Below are 13,622 nucleotides of genomic sequence, written 5' to 3' on the forward strand. Positions count from 1 at the left end.
CTTACCCACAAAAGAAATGCTAACAACCATAAAACAACTCTCAGCCTGCATCAACAGAATAACTCAAAACAGAATTCAATAACTTATTACTACTGTTACAATCCATTAAGAGGCTAATACTTAAACCTTATTAGAACTTAACGCAGTAGGCAGAATAGCTACATAGGCATTTTATATTTCACCTAGACTCTGCACTGTCCAAATTAACTTCTGATACATGGACCACAATTCTTGTCTGTGGACATTTCTAAGAATGTAGCAGTTGCTACCGTTTTTGAATTCACAAGGTCACCTCCTTGGGATAGGTACTCATTTGCCTAAGATCAAGTAAGAATAAATAAAAGTAGAAAAGGAAGCAGAGGGTATAGATGCAAGCTTCTTCTTCCTCTCTCACCCCTGCCCACTGATATATTGAAATCCATAAAGCCAAACCCATCTTCTGGGAATGGCATGGTTAGACAGCAGCTTGTCTAAACAAAGATCTGGGGGTTTCAGTGGACTGTATTTGCTGCCACATGGATGTGATCAACATAATGCTGGGCTGGAGAAAAGCCAGCCCTCCCTCATCCTTTGCTGGAAATCTCAGAGATATAGGATACCCCTTGGAGAATTGATGAGCCTTAGACTCTTGTCTCTTCTCTTAACTAATGTAGTTCCCAGTTATATGGTAGGGGGAGAACAAGGGACCACTCAGGGTCTGCCATGTAATAGCAAAGTCCTTTCAGCATTGAGTCAACATCTGGCTGGAAGCTGCCCCAAAGCCTCCCATGGAGTTGACCAGAACCAGGAAAGTCAGCTCTTCAGCATGTTCCATGGGATGGCAGGAATTTCAAACCTTCTTTCCATCATACCAGTCTCTAACTTCTCTCAGTCTCCTCTCTTTGTCTCTCCATCTCTTCTGTTTTTGTCCTTTAGTCTCCCCCTTCCCTTGTTCCTCAGTCTTCCCCTCTCTTGGGCCCTTAGCCTCCTCATTTTCTCTATTTCTCAGTCTCTTATCTTTTCTTTTCCTCTGAGTCCTCTCCTTTCCACCTCTCCATCTTTCATCACTTCCCTTCAGTCTTTTTCTTTCTCACTGTTCCTCAGTGCTATCCCCATCCCCATCCCCATTTTCATATCTTAGATTCTAATATCTCTATGATTCTGTTTCTTCTTCTCTACATCCCTCATTTTCCCTGCTATATCTGTTCACTAGCTTATTAAAGAAGTCTATCACTCCTATGTGCCCTCTGTTCCTAAGTATTCTTGTCCCTGTCTTGGTTCTACAGGTTCTCCTTTCTCTGAGCCTCAGTATCCCCTTCTTGTATAAGAGGTCACACTATGTGAGTTGGGAAGGGTGTTGGGTTCCATCTAAGGACCACTCATACCCAGAGTCAGGATAAGACTTGGATTCTGGAAGGGACCTTAGTAAGAGTCTAGTGAAACCCGTGTCTGAAAGGAATCTCTGCTAGAACTCATCCAACAACTGCTTGTCCAGTCTCCAAGGACAGGGTGCTCACCACCTCTAGAGGAATCGCATTCCACCTGGGTGTCTCTAATGGTGATGCCCATTTTTACCCACTGTTCCTGACTCAGTCCTCTGGGGTCAAATGTGTTGGGTCTAATCTCTCCTCCATACAGCCCGTTAGATACTGGAAGGCAGCTATCCCATTCTCCACTGAGCCTCCTCTTCTCCAGCGAAACGTGCCTAGTTCATCAACCAATTCTTATATGACTCAAGACTCTTCACCATGTTGAGTGCTCTCCTCCAAAGACTCTCCAGCTTACCAAACACCTTCTTAAATGGAAGTGCCCCCAAACTGAATGCAATGCTTCAGAGGACATCTGTCCAGAGCTGCATAAAAGGGGACTCTCCCTCCCTATTTTTGAAAGCTCTGCCCCATTTAGTGCAGCATTTTTGGCTGTCCTATCACACGATTAGTTCATATTATGCTTGTGGGCTACTCTGACCCCCAGACATTTTCAGAACAATTATCTAACTGTGCCTTCCCCATCTTATACTTGTGACTTGTTTTTTGAACTCAAGTTCAAGACCTTACTTGTATCCCTATTCAATTTAGATCCAGCCAAAATCCAGTCTAGCCTGTCAAGTAATTTTTGGATCCTCATGACCATGCAGGGTATTTCCTTGACTTGCTGCCAGCTTGATGTGATCTGTCAGTTTTAATAGCATGCTATCAATACCTTTATTCAAGTCATTGATAAATTAAGTAAAACAGCCCAAGACTAAGAAGAGATCCCCAGGGCACTCCACTGGAGACCTCTGGCCACATGGGCTTCAGACATTCAACCCTTTTCATAACATTCTGAATAAGTCCTGGTTTCCCTGAAAACCTGCCAGGGAGAGGGAATTCAGTACCACCCAGGGCAGCTTAAATCTTAAACCTAAAGCTGTCTCTTTGAAAACTCTCCTTTTTCTGCCCTCTGGGCATCTAAGGACTATTTAAGTTACTAAGTTGGCTCAAAGATATAATTTCAATAGAGACTATTTATTAATAGGTACAATTTCATAATTTTTCATAAGTGATGGCCAAATAATCTTAGCTAAATTTCAGTCTTTACTTTAAACAAACTTGTAAATTTCCTCAGTTTGGCTGGGAGAGGTCCTAGTTTCTCAAACTTTGATGCTTTAGAATTTTGTCACACTGAGGTCAGCAGGATTGATCAGATCTTGTGACTGCTCCAATAGAAAGTCCTGAGGAACCTCACAGATAACAATAACTTAAAAAAGACTTGACTACTTTTTCTCCCAACAGTGAGTGGTTATTATTGTCCATTTTAAAGCAAAATAAATAGTTAACAGTTTTCACACATTTTTAACCACGTTCTTTAAACAGCTCAGTTCATAATCCAACAGCATCTAGATAAAAGGAGAAATTACATTTCTAATAGCATTTCTGATACAATAGTTCCCAAAATTTCACAATTTTAAGAAAAGAAATTTTAGAGACTCCGTAATAGCATATACAATATCCTGAATTTAAAACATGAAACAAAACTCACTACCAGTTAGATGGCATCAATTCAGCAGAATTTCAAGTTTTCTTACATAGAAAGTTATTCAGTTTTGTCACTTTTGGCATTCTATGCTAATCACATCTAAAGTCAGTATAGAGTAATTCAATAAGGAGTAATTACATTTAATTAAAACTAATAATAACAGTCAACATTTATATAGTGTTCACTATGTGCTAGGCACTGTGCCAAACCCTGTACAATAAGCTGATCCTCACCACAACTCTGGGAGGTGATAACTATTTACTACCCTTTTCAGGTTAGGAATCAAAGGTAAACAGAGATGAAATAACTTGCTTAAAGTCACCCAGCTAATACTGGATTTTTATTCAGTCTTTCCTGATCCATGTATTTTTCAGTATATTGTTAAATAGTAAATATATTTTGCAGTAAGTTCTAATTTACTATAATTTTCCTAATAAAAGAACACATCACACTGTAAATGAGACCATGTAATTTAGTTTCAGGACAAAACTCCAAACAAACCAAGTTTGGGTTTATAAACTCAAATAGTGATATTTAGAACCTTCATCTTCCCAAGGACCATTTACTATTATCCTTCAAACTTTAGGGCCCACTGTTTTTCAGTTAACTCATTTTTTTAAATCCATGGTGGCATTTTGAAAAATCACCCAATGAACCAAATCAATTGCATTTATTTTCTTAATATAGCACCACCCCGCACCACCCCCATACTTTCAGAGGGTGGATAGAGTCTATGTCTAATTGTCCTCCTGAGGCATTAATTATTCTCTGCAGTTTTAACTTTAGGAAATTCTCACCCTCATATTCTTATTTTCCTGCTTTGGTTCTTGGGGAGGCCATAAGAGGTGGGTCTCATCCTTCCAAAGACAAGAGTGTTAGCATCCTCACCTAAATAATTTTATGCGGCAATTTTTACTTCTAAGAGTTTCCATTTGGTAAATGTTATAACCTGATAGAATACATCTGTCTGAAAATGCTAGCAGGCATTTTTCTACAAAAGTTTTCAAATCTTCATCTCAATGGGATCAAAAACTTCTTTTCAAAAACTCTAATGGGTTTACAATGCCATAAATCTCTGCAGACTGGAAATGAAGATTCCCTTCCTTCTTATGTGTGTCTCTTGTCTACCTCCTCAACTTAGCCAGAGTTAGAAAGGCAGAGAGAGAGCTTTCTTTTTGAAGTCTATCAAAAGTTTTCAATTTTTGTGCTCTATTTCTTTTGATTGATCAGACCACAGGAAAAAGTTAGTTTGATTTACCAAGACACAAAACAGAGATAATATGACAAGACAGACACATAGAAGTGAAGTTTTAATTCTTATCTCTCAATGAAAGTTTAATTTTTAAAAAGTCCACGAAAGTAAGTCCCTGGTTTATGTCATCCATACCTGGGAGAGCTGTTTTGAAACTTTGCTTTCTTTTCTGATTTTTCCCAACAAAGTCATTTCTTAAGATTGCTATTCTCTCTCTCTCTCTCTCTCTCTCTCTCTCTCTCTCTCTCTCTCTCTCTCTCTCTCTCTCTCTCACACACACACACACACACACACACACACACACGCACATCTTTTCAAATTATGCCTTTTTGGGGGTCTTCTTAGAGCTCTATCCTTAGCCATCCCTATATGAATGGGAAACTTTCTCCATTCTCAGGCCAATAAGAACTTCCTTGTCAGGGACCACTCACCTCTAAGGAGGTATCATCTGTATATGTACGGTTTGGGAGGACAGGGAGGTCTGGGGATGGGTCCTTTGCCAAGGAAGTCCATTGGTAGAAATCTTACCAGAGTGTCCCAGGACATTCTTTTAGTGAAGGTTCAGCCATCACATGGAGACTCGAAGCCTCATTGCCTTTGTTGGTCTCCATGACTATTATGACAGAATAAAGAAACCAAGTAGCTACATCCAGTCAACAATTTTTTTAGCAATGGCTTCAGTTGCAGAAATAAACTGGGACCAAAGTTCTTAGTAGTCAAGGATGCAGAAGCTTGGTTTATACACAGTTAAAATACAATTTAGAGGGAGTAAAAAACAGGAAAAACAGAATTATAGAGATTGAGACATCTGGTTTCCTATTGATGGAGTGGATCAGGTAAAATTTTTATGACATTTCTTAAGTTGGTAACTTTTGGGAAGGGGAGTAATCTTGTAACTTCTCCAAAATCAGGTGAAACTTAGTTTCACCAAATAGTGGATAAAGGCAAAATGAAGTCCGTAATGTTATTTTTAAAGTCACACTGGGCACTATGTTGAGTACTTTACAAATATTATCTCATTTGATCCTCACAACAACCATATTTTTATCCCCATTTTACAGATGAGGAAACTGAGACAAACACATGTTAAGTGTATGACCCAAGGTCATATAGTGTCTGAGGTTGAATTTGAACTCAGGTCTTCCTCTCTCCAGGTCTAAAGCTCCATCCACAGCAGCACTACCTACCCGCCTTAAAGGGAATCTCCCTTTTCATCATTTCTTTCAGTATTCTATTCCATTCATAGACCATCTTTGTTCTTCTATTCCCCAGTTAATGGTCACCCCCTTTGTTTCTATTCAATAAAAAATGCCATTCTGAATATTTTTGTAACCATGAAACTCCCTCTGCCCATTTTTTGCCTAAAAAGAAAATGAGCCCCAGAGAGATTCATTGATATGTATTGGGTCATATAGGTAGTTAGTGGACAAGTCAGGATTACAATCCAGGTCCTCTAACTCCAAATCCAGGCCCCTAAATCTGTGACCTCTGAAATAAAATGCAGACTCTTCAGATTCCCATTTAAAGTACTTCCTAGTCTAGCTTTATTATTCCATATGACTCTTCTTCTTAAATGCTGCATTATAGCCCAAAGTGGCCCATTTGAGCTCTCCAGCCTCAACCTCCCATCTCCCATTATGTGCCCCTGGAGGTATTTCCACCCCATAGTAGGGAAGCATCACCTCCTTTCCTTCACCTCTTAAAATCCAAAGCTCAACTCAGTTAGTGGTCACCTCCTCCATGAAGCCCTTATGGATTTCCTCACGCTTTCTCTCCCTCTACTGCTCTCCCTTCCCTCAAAAAACTTTATCTATTTATACATTGCATCCCCTAGGAAAATACAAGTTCCTCCAGAAGAGAGACTTTTAAAAAATTTTTTTCTCTTTGCATTCTCAGCAGCCGGCATGCCTTGCAGGCCATCAGTGTTTAAATGGATGCTGAATTGGCTGGTATCTAGTTCTCATGTTCAGCCTGTTCTGGTTGCAATCTGTAATAGCAAGGACCCCGGCATACAATGGAGGGCCTGCTGCCACAGGTTCTTTGATCTGCTTTTCTAAAAGGAAAGGTAACTTTTGAGCAGTCAACAATTTACTTTAATCTAGCACATATATCATTCACTTAGTTCGGGGGAAAAAGTCAGCACCCTGAACTTCAGAGAAAATACAGAGAAATAAAAACCAACAGACGGGGTTTCCAACTGTCTTCCAACATACGTCACAGATTAACAGACAGATCCAAGTGTCTGACCATACATATATACCAGAGAAAGAAATACCAATATCTAGGTTTTCAAAGATGGGGGTTCCTTAGCAGCTGCCCAGAGTCTCGTCTGACCAAACAAATACTTCCAATGAGTAAGTCCTAAAGTAAAACCTCACCTCAAAGTATTTATACACTTGTCAGAGCTAGAGGGCAGGACCCTCTAACCCAGCTCTTCAATAGAAATTAACAAAAGGTATTTAGGTCTATTAATGGGCGGGGAAAACTTTAACCCCTCCCCTCACTCACTATTAACCTTAAATTACCATTGCACACTCCAGATCACCTCCATCTTTCCTAAAATATGGTAGCCAAAACTGAATGAAATTCTTTAGATGCGACCTGATCAGGACAATCTATGGCAACTCAGTCATCACCTTTGTTCTGATCACCTTTATTCCCTCTCTCTCAATTATTATTTTTCTCCCTCTCAGGAATCATATTTAAAACATTGTTTAATTTCAATCTTATATAGGAAAGACATCAATTTTAAAATTTTGTTTTAATATTATTTTAATTTCTGAATATATTTTCCCTCTTCCCCTATATGTTGAGCCATTCTTCTTTATCAAAGAATAAGAAAGAAAGTGGTAAAAATGGAGTTCAGTAAAACTAATCACCAAACTCATTCACCCCATTTTAGTTCAAGCCTTCATCACTCTGCAGCCTGGGCAATTGTAATAGTCTCCCAAATGGCCTCTCAACCTCAAGATTTTTTCCTCTCCAAGCCATCCTTCACCCAGCAGCTAAACTGTCCCTCCCCCCTAAATTGCAGTTCTACTTGGTAAACTCTGATCTTTAGGATGACATAAAAACTCTTTATATTTACTATTTCTCTCTGATGATCTTCATAACCTAGCCTCTAGTACCTAGTACCCAATGTGCAATAATATAACACTGTCTCCCACTTCTTTACTGGCTGTGCCCTATGCCAGGAATGTTCTCTTGGCTCTCCTGCACTAGAGGATCCCTGATACCCGCATTGCTTCAACCTTCTGCTCAAATGCCACCTTCTCAAAGAGGCCTTTCCTGGCCTTTCCAGCTGCTGGCGTTCCTCCTTTCACCCCTCTCCCCCGCAAATTACTTTGATCTGACTTTGTGTGTGTTTTATATGTGCCTGTGTATATATTATCTTCTTCAGCAGAATGGAAGCTCCTTGAGGACAGGGACAATATCACTTTTGATTTTGTATCTCCATGGACACACTTTATTAATGCTTCATAGTAACAAGAACCATGTGTTCATCTTTCATTTTTGAAGAAGACTATGCCATCAGAGAAATAATGACAAGACTTTGTTTTGAGTGAAGGAGGGCTATACAGGTCACCAGCCTCACTTTCTCCTCCTGAGCCATCTGGATCCAGTGACCAGATATTCATAAGGATGACTGGAGATGGCCCAGGATGCAATGGGAGACCTTGACCTTTTTAGGTATTCACTTAGAAGGAGGTAATGCCCATTGAGTGAACAGGCCTCTTTAAGCAGTAGTCATGGAATGGCCCTTTTAATGAACAAAAGAAAAAAGTAACTAAATCGACAGAAAGTGTTGCTAGTTATAATCACTCTAAGTGGAGCTTGGGCAGGGGCCTATTGTGGTCCAGCCCATGGGCTGCAGAGTGCACTGGGTTTAAGGTTAGGGGAATGAAAAGCAAGGAAGGGAGGGAGGAAAGAAGGAAGGGAGGGAGGGAGCAAGGAAGGAAGGAACGAAGGAAGGAAGGAAGGAAGGAAGGGAGGGAGGGAGGGAGGGAGGGAGGAAGGGAGGGAGGAAAGAAGCAGTAACAAGAACTGCTTGACTAGAGATTCAAGGTTTACAAAGTGCTCTACACACATGTGATTCCCACAGAAGTCCTGTGAAGGAGGGGTTATTAGGCTGAAAGGGTTTAAATATCTTGTCCAAGGTTTATAATTGCATCTCTCTGAATGAAAACTTAAATAGAATTAACTTTTATGGCTACCAAATCATTCCATTCACTCACACTGGGCTTGTGGTCCACTAAGATATCCAGATCTTTCCCAATGGCAACTATAGTCTTTGAAGCCTCTCTCAACCATATTTGTGAAGTAGACTTTTTTTTTTTTTTTACCAAACTGACCATTTCTGGTCTGAACAGAGATAGGGTTACAACAGTATACCATTCACAGTGAAGGGAGCGGGAGAGTTGGAGTTGAGATAACCTAGGTTCATTTCATTCAAAATAGTGACTGAGTATGAAATATTCAGGAATCTATCTACCAAATCACACTCAAGAGATGTATGAAGGTAACTACAAGGCATTCTTTTCAGAAATAGTGCTTGGCACATAGCTGGTGTTTAATAAATGCTTGTTAACTCAATTTCACCTAAATAATTATAGAAATATTAATTGCTCAACACATGTGGAAATATGTTTAATATGATTGTACATGTATAGACTATAGCAGATGGCATGCTGTCTTGGGGCAGGGGGAGAGGAAAGAGGGGAAGAAAATTTAAAACTCAAAATCTTATAGAAGTGAATAATGAAAACAAAAATAAACAAATAAATAAATTTAATTAAAAAAAGAAATATTAGTTGCTCAACATAGGTTCTGCCAAAATAATAAAAACAATAATGCTACCAAATTGATTTATTCAGAGTCATACCAAACTCCTAAGTAATTATTTTATAGAGCTAGAAAAAAAATGAAAATCATTTGAAACAGAGATTTTAAAGTTTTTTCATGTAAGGAGGAAGAGGACACCCCAATTGATAAATGGTCAAAGGATATGAACAGGCAATTTTTGGAAGAAGAAATTAAAGGTATCTATAATCATATGAAAAAATGCTCTAAATCACTTTTGATTAGAGAGATGCAAATCAAAACAACTCTGATGTACCACATCACACTTATAAGATTGGCAAACATGACAGAACAAGAAAATGATAAATGCTGGAGAGGATGTGGGAGAGTTGGAACACTAATTCATTGTTGGTGGAGCTGTGAGCTCATCCAACCATTCTGGAGAGCAATTTGGAACTATGCCCAAAGGGCTACAAAAATGTGCATACCCTTTGACCCAGCAATATCGCTACTAGGACTGTATCCCCAAGAGATCATAAAAATGGGAAAGGGTCCCACATGTACAAAAATACTTGTAGCAGCACTCTTTGTAGTTGCCAAAAACTGGAAGTCAAGGGGATGCCCATCAGTTGGGGAATGGCTGAATAACTTATGGTATATGAATGCAATGGAGTACTATTGTGCCATAAGAAATGATGAACAAGAAGACTTCAGAGAGGCCTGGAAGGACTTAGATGATCTGATGCTGAGTGAAAGGAGCAGAACCAGAAGAACTTTGTGCACAGCAACAACCACAGTGTGCGAGAGTTTTTTCTGGTAGACTTGGAATTTCGTAATAACGCAAGAACTTCTTAAAAAAAAAAAAGTCCCAATGGTGGATTTCTAAGGCTAAATGCCTTCCACACTCAGAGAAAGAAATATGGAAGTCATTCGCAGAATGTAGCAGATCATGTCTGTGTGTACACATGTTTTTGTGTATCATGTTTTGATTTGTTATATGATTTCTTCCATTTATTTTAGTTCGACTACATAGCATGACTATAGTGAAAATGTACTCAATAGGAAAGTATATGTAGAACCTATACAGAATTGTATGCAGTCGTGGGGAGGGAGGAGGGTAGTGGAGGGGTAGGTGTGGGGGGGATAAAATCTTAATTTTATGGCAGTGATTGTAAAACATTAAAAAATAATAATAATAAAATAAAATTTAAAAAAAAGGAGGAAGAGGACAAGCATTTATTAAGCACCTACTATGTGCAAGACATCATGATAATTGCTTTACAAATATGATCTCACTTGATCCTCACATAATAAACCTATGAGGTAGGTACTAATATTATCCCCATTTTACAGATGAGGAAACTGAAGCAGAATTAAGCGATTTGCCCAGAGTTGTACAGCTAGTAAATGTTCAGGTTTGGATATGAACTTAGATCTTCTTGACTTCAGGCCCAGTGCTCTCTCCACAGAGCCATCTAGCTGTCATGGCCCCATTTGGCAGATTGGTGAAAGCTATGGACCCCCTTTCAGAATAATGTTTTTACATATTTAAAATATATTGTTGTTTTATTTTCAGTCATGCTCAACTTTTGATGACCCCATTTGGGGTTTTCTTGGCAAAGATACCGAAGTGGTTTGTCATTTCCTTTTCCAGCTCTTTTTAAAGATGAGGAAATGGAGACTGACAGGGTGAAATGACTTGCCCAGGGTCACATGGCTAGTGAGTGTCTGAGGCTAGATTTGAACTCAGGTCTTCCTGATTCCAGGTTCAGCAATCTATTCACTGCACCATTTAACTGTCTTAAAATAAAACACATATGATTGCTAAAGAAACCAGTTATATTGAAATATAGTTATCAATATTAGAAAAAAATGAAGTAAATTCACAGACTTTTAGGTTAAGAATCCCTCATTCTGGGAAGAAGAACTGGGTTTGAAGCCTGTATGATCACTCACTAGCTTTATGAATATAGGAAAATGAGTCCCTCTCAGCCTCAGTTTCCCCATATATAAAAGACAATAGTAATACCATCAAACTTTAGAGAATTGTTATGAGGTTCAGATGAGATAATAGATGTAAAGCCCTTTAAGGTTCTATATGGGACTCTATAAGTGGCTCCATGGTGCATAGAGCACCACACTCATCTTTCTGAGTTCAAATCTGGCCTCAGAAACTCACTAGCTGTATGACTCTGGACAAGTCATTTGACCCTGCTTACCTCAGTTTCCTCATCTGTAAAATAAGCTCGAGAAGGAGAGGGCAAGCCACTCTGGTATCTCTGCCAAATAGGGTCATGACTGAAAAACAGCTGAACAGTCACAAAAAGGTGCTAGCCATTATGACTGATGGTCTCCTGTTCTATGTTGGTTCCTACCAGGCACTGTGCTTCCCACAGGGAATTACGTTCCAGACTACCAAGAGTATGGTAACTGGACGGGTATTACTTCTGTGGACCCAGTCCGAACATATTCAGCATCAGAGATAATCTCTCTCCTGGTCTTTTTGGTGGTCTTCCTGGTGGGCGTGCCTGGCAATGCTCTTGTGGTCTGGGTGACAGGAATCGAGGCCCACAAGACGGTCAACGGGGTCTGGTTCCTGAACTTGGCCGTGGCTGACCTGATCTGTTGTCTGGTGCTCCCATTCTTGGCTGTTCCTATCATCCAGCATCAAAATTGGCCCTTCTCGGAAGCTGCATGCCGCTTTCTGCCCTCCGTCATTCTCCTCAACATGTACGCCAGCATCCTGCTGCTCGTGCTCATCAGCATTGACCGTTGCATATTGGTCATGAAGCCCATCTGGTGCCAGAACAACCGAAACTTGTGGATGGTCAGGTCTGCCTGCTTCTCGGCCTGGGTACTGGCCTTGGTGCTGACCATCCCTTCCCTGATCTACCGTCAGCTGGAAGAGGAGCACTTCCCTCCCAGCTGGCGTTGTGGGATAAGCCCCAACAAAACAATCGAGTTAAGCGTGGCCATATCTCGCTTCCTGCTCAGCTTCCTGGGCCCTCTTATCATCATTTCCATCTGCTACATGCTCTTACTCAGACGTCTGTGGAGCCGCCAGGCCACTCGCTCCCACAAGACAGTCAAGGTGGTTGTGGCTGTGGTGGTGGGCTTCTTCATCTGCTGGACCCCCTATCAGATTGTAGGTCTCTTGCAGGCTGTGAGCCATCAACAGTCCGAACTCTACCACTGGGCAAGTAGTATAGACAGTATAACCATCGCGTTGGCATATGTTAACAGCTGTATCAACCCAATCATCTATGTGGTCGCTGGTCATGGCATCAAGGAACGCATGAAGAAGTACTCCATATACACCAGACTCCGGAATGCCTTGATCGAGGACTCCGTAGAGCGAGACAGCAAGGCCCTTAGCCTATCCACAGTGGTATCTTCAGCGGTCCCCGAGGAGCATCTGTGAAGCTGACCTCTTGCCCCTCTCTGAGGGAGCAGTGATGCAGTGTGAAGGATCCTTTGCCTCTTCTCTCTGGAGTAATGGTTAAGCTTAGCCTATGAACAGCTTTCTTCTTTTTTTACTAAACCACTGGTCTATCCTCCAGTTAGATTAGGAGCCTCTCAAGGGCAGACACTATTTTTGTCTTTTTTTGAATCATCAGTATGTTTATCACAATGGCTGGCTTGAAGGGATTAATCAATGGGCTTCCTATCTCTATGCAGAGAATCCTCTATGGCCACCTTGCCAGCTCCAGACCCTCTGAATGCCCTCAGCCCCCCTACATCTGAGATTCTCTGCTGTCTTCTTTACTTCCTTCTCTAGGAAATCATCCCGGATTGCACCCCCTCCCCCCAAGAGCTCTTGAATCCTCCTCACCTTGTTTCAATAAATCTTTTAGTTGGAATTGAATGAGAATTCATTCTGTTGTCCAGTGGACTCTGTCCAGTGTCCCAGCAGGGTGTGGATGTCCAAGTATGGTCTAAAGATGGCTGCTTCCCCCACCCAGATTCCTCAGGGAATCTGCCCTGGTGGGGTCATCTGGCATGTCACCAATTAAACTCATCTCCAGCTGGGTCAAGGTGTCCTGAGTTTCATTTTGCTAAACCGGTGCTTTAAAAAAATAGAAGTGACTGGGGGGTGGGAGGAGTAGGGTGGGGATGGGAGATAGGATGAGATCGGAGGGCTGTTCAAGAAAAGGAAATTAGTTGAAGTTCCAGTTCCCAAACTTCTCTCCTCCCATCTCCAGATTTTTGGCCCCTCCACTCCTCAGCTGCCTCCTTCAAAAAGCCTTTCTGAATTCATTTTCTGTTCCCTCCCTAGCCACCCAGTTCATCTCTCCTTTCTCTCACCATCAATGATATTTGGAGATTCAAATTCATCTTATGGAGGAGGCCCAGTTAGACCATAATGTATTTGAAAAGAAAAGGAGTGGGGTGTCCTAGTAGACTAGCAAGTTCAAAATGAGTCAGCCAGATAATGGAGCTGCTAGGGTCCATTTCTGAGATTCTACCATAATTTTGGGGTCTTTCCCTAGGAGACTGGGAAAACTTGGAGCACAGAGTCTCTGTCTCTTTTTCCATTCTAGGCTTTGCTAGATCTGGGCCAAGTCTGTCCATG

At 40.9% G+C, this 13,622-nt stretch overlaps 1 protein-coding gene across 1 annotated transcript in view; it reads left to right on the plus strand.

Moving 5' to 3' along the window:
• C5AR1 (complement C5a receptor 1) overlaps positions 1 to 12,924 on the plus strand; it is a 29,906-nt gene extending 16,982 nt beyond the window's left edge. Inside the window, exon 2 of the mRNA XM_072608122.1 lies at positions 11,428 to 12,924. Coding sequence (XP_072464223.1) covers positions 11,428 to 12,470 — 1,043 coding nt within the window. The 3' untranslated portion in view covers positions 12,471 to 12,924. The remainder of the gene's footprint in view (positions 1 to 11,427) is intronic.
• The last annotated feature ends 698 nt before the right edge of the window (positions 12,925 to 13,622 follow it).

Source organism: Notamacropus eugenii, chromosome 5 (genome assembly GCF_028372415.1).
Source record: "Notamacropus eugenii isolate mMacEug1 chromosome 5, mMacEug1.pri_v2, whole genome shotgun sequence".
Lineage (NCBI taxonomy): Eukaryota > Metazoa > Chordata > Mammalia > Diprotodontia > Macropodidae > Notamacropus > Notamacropus eugenii.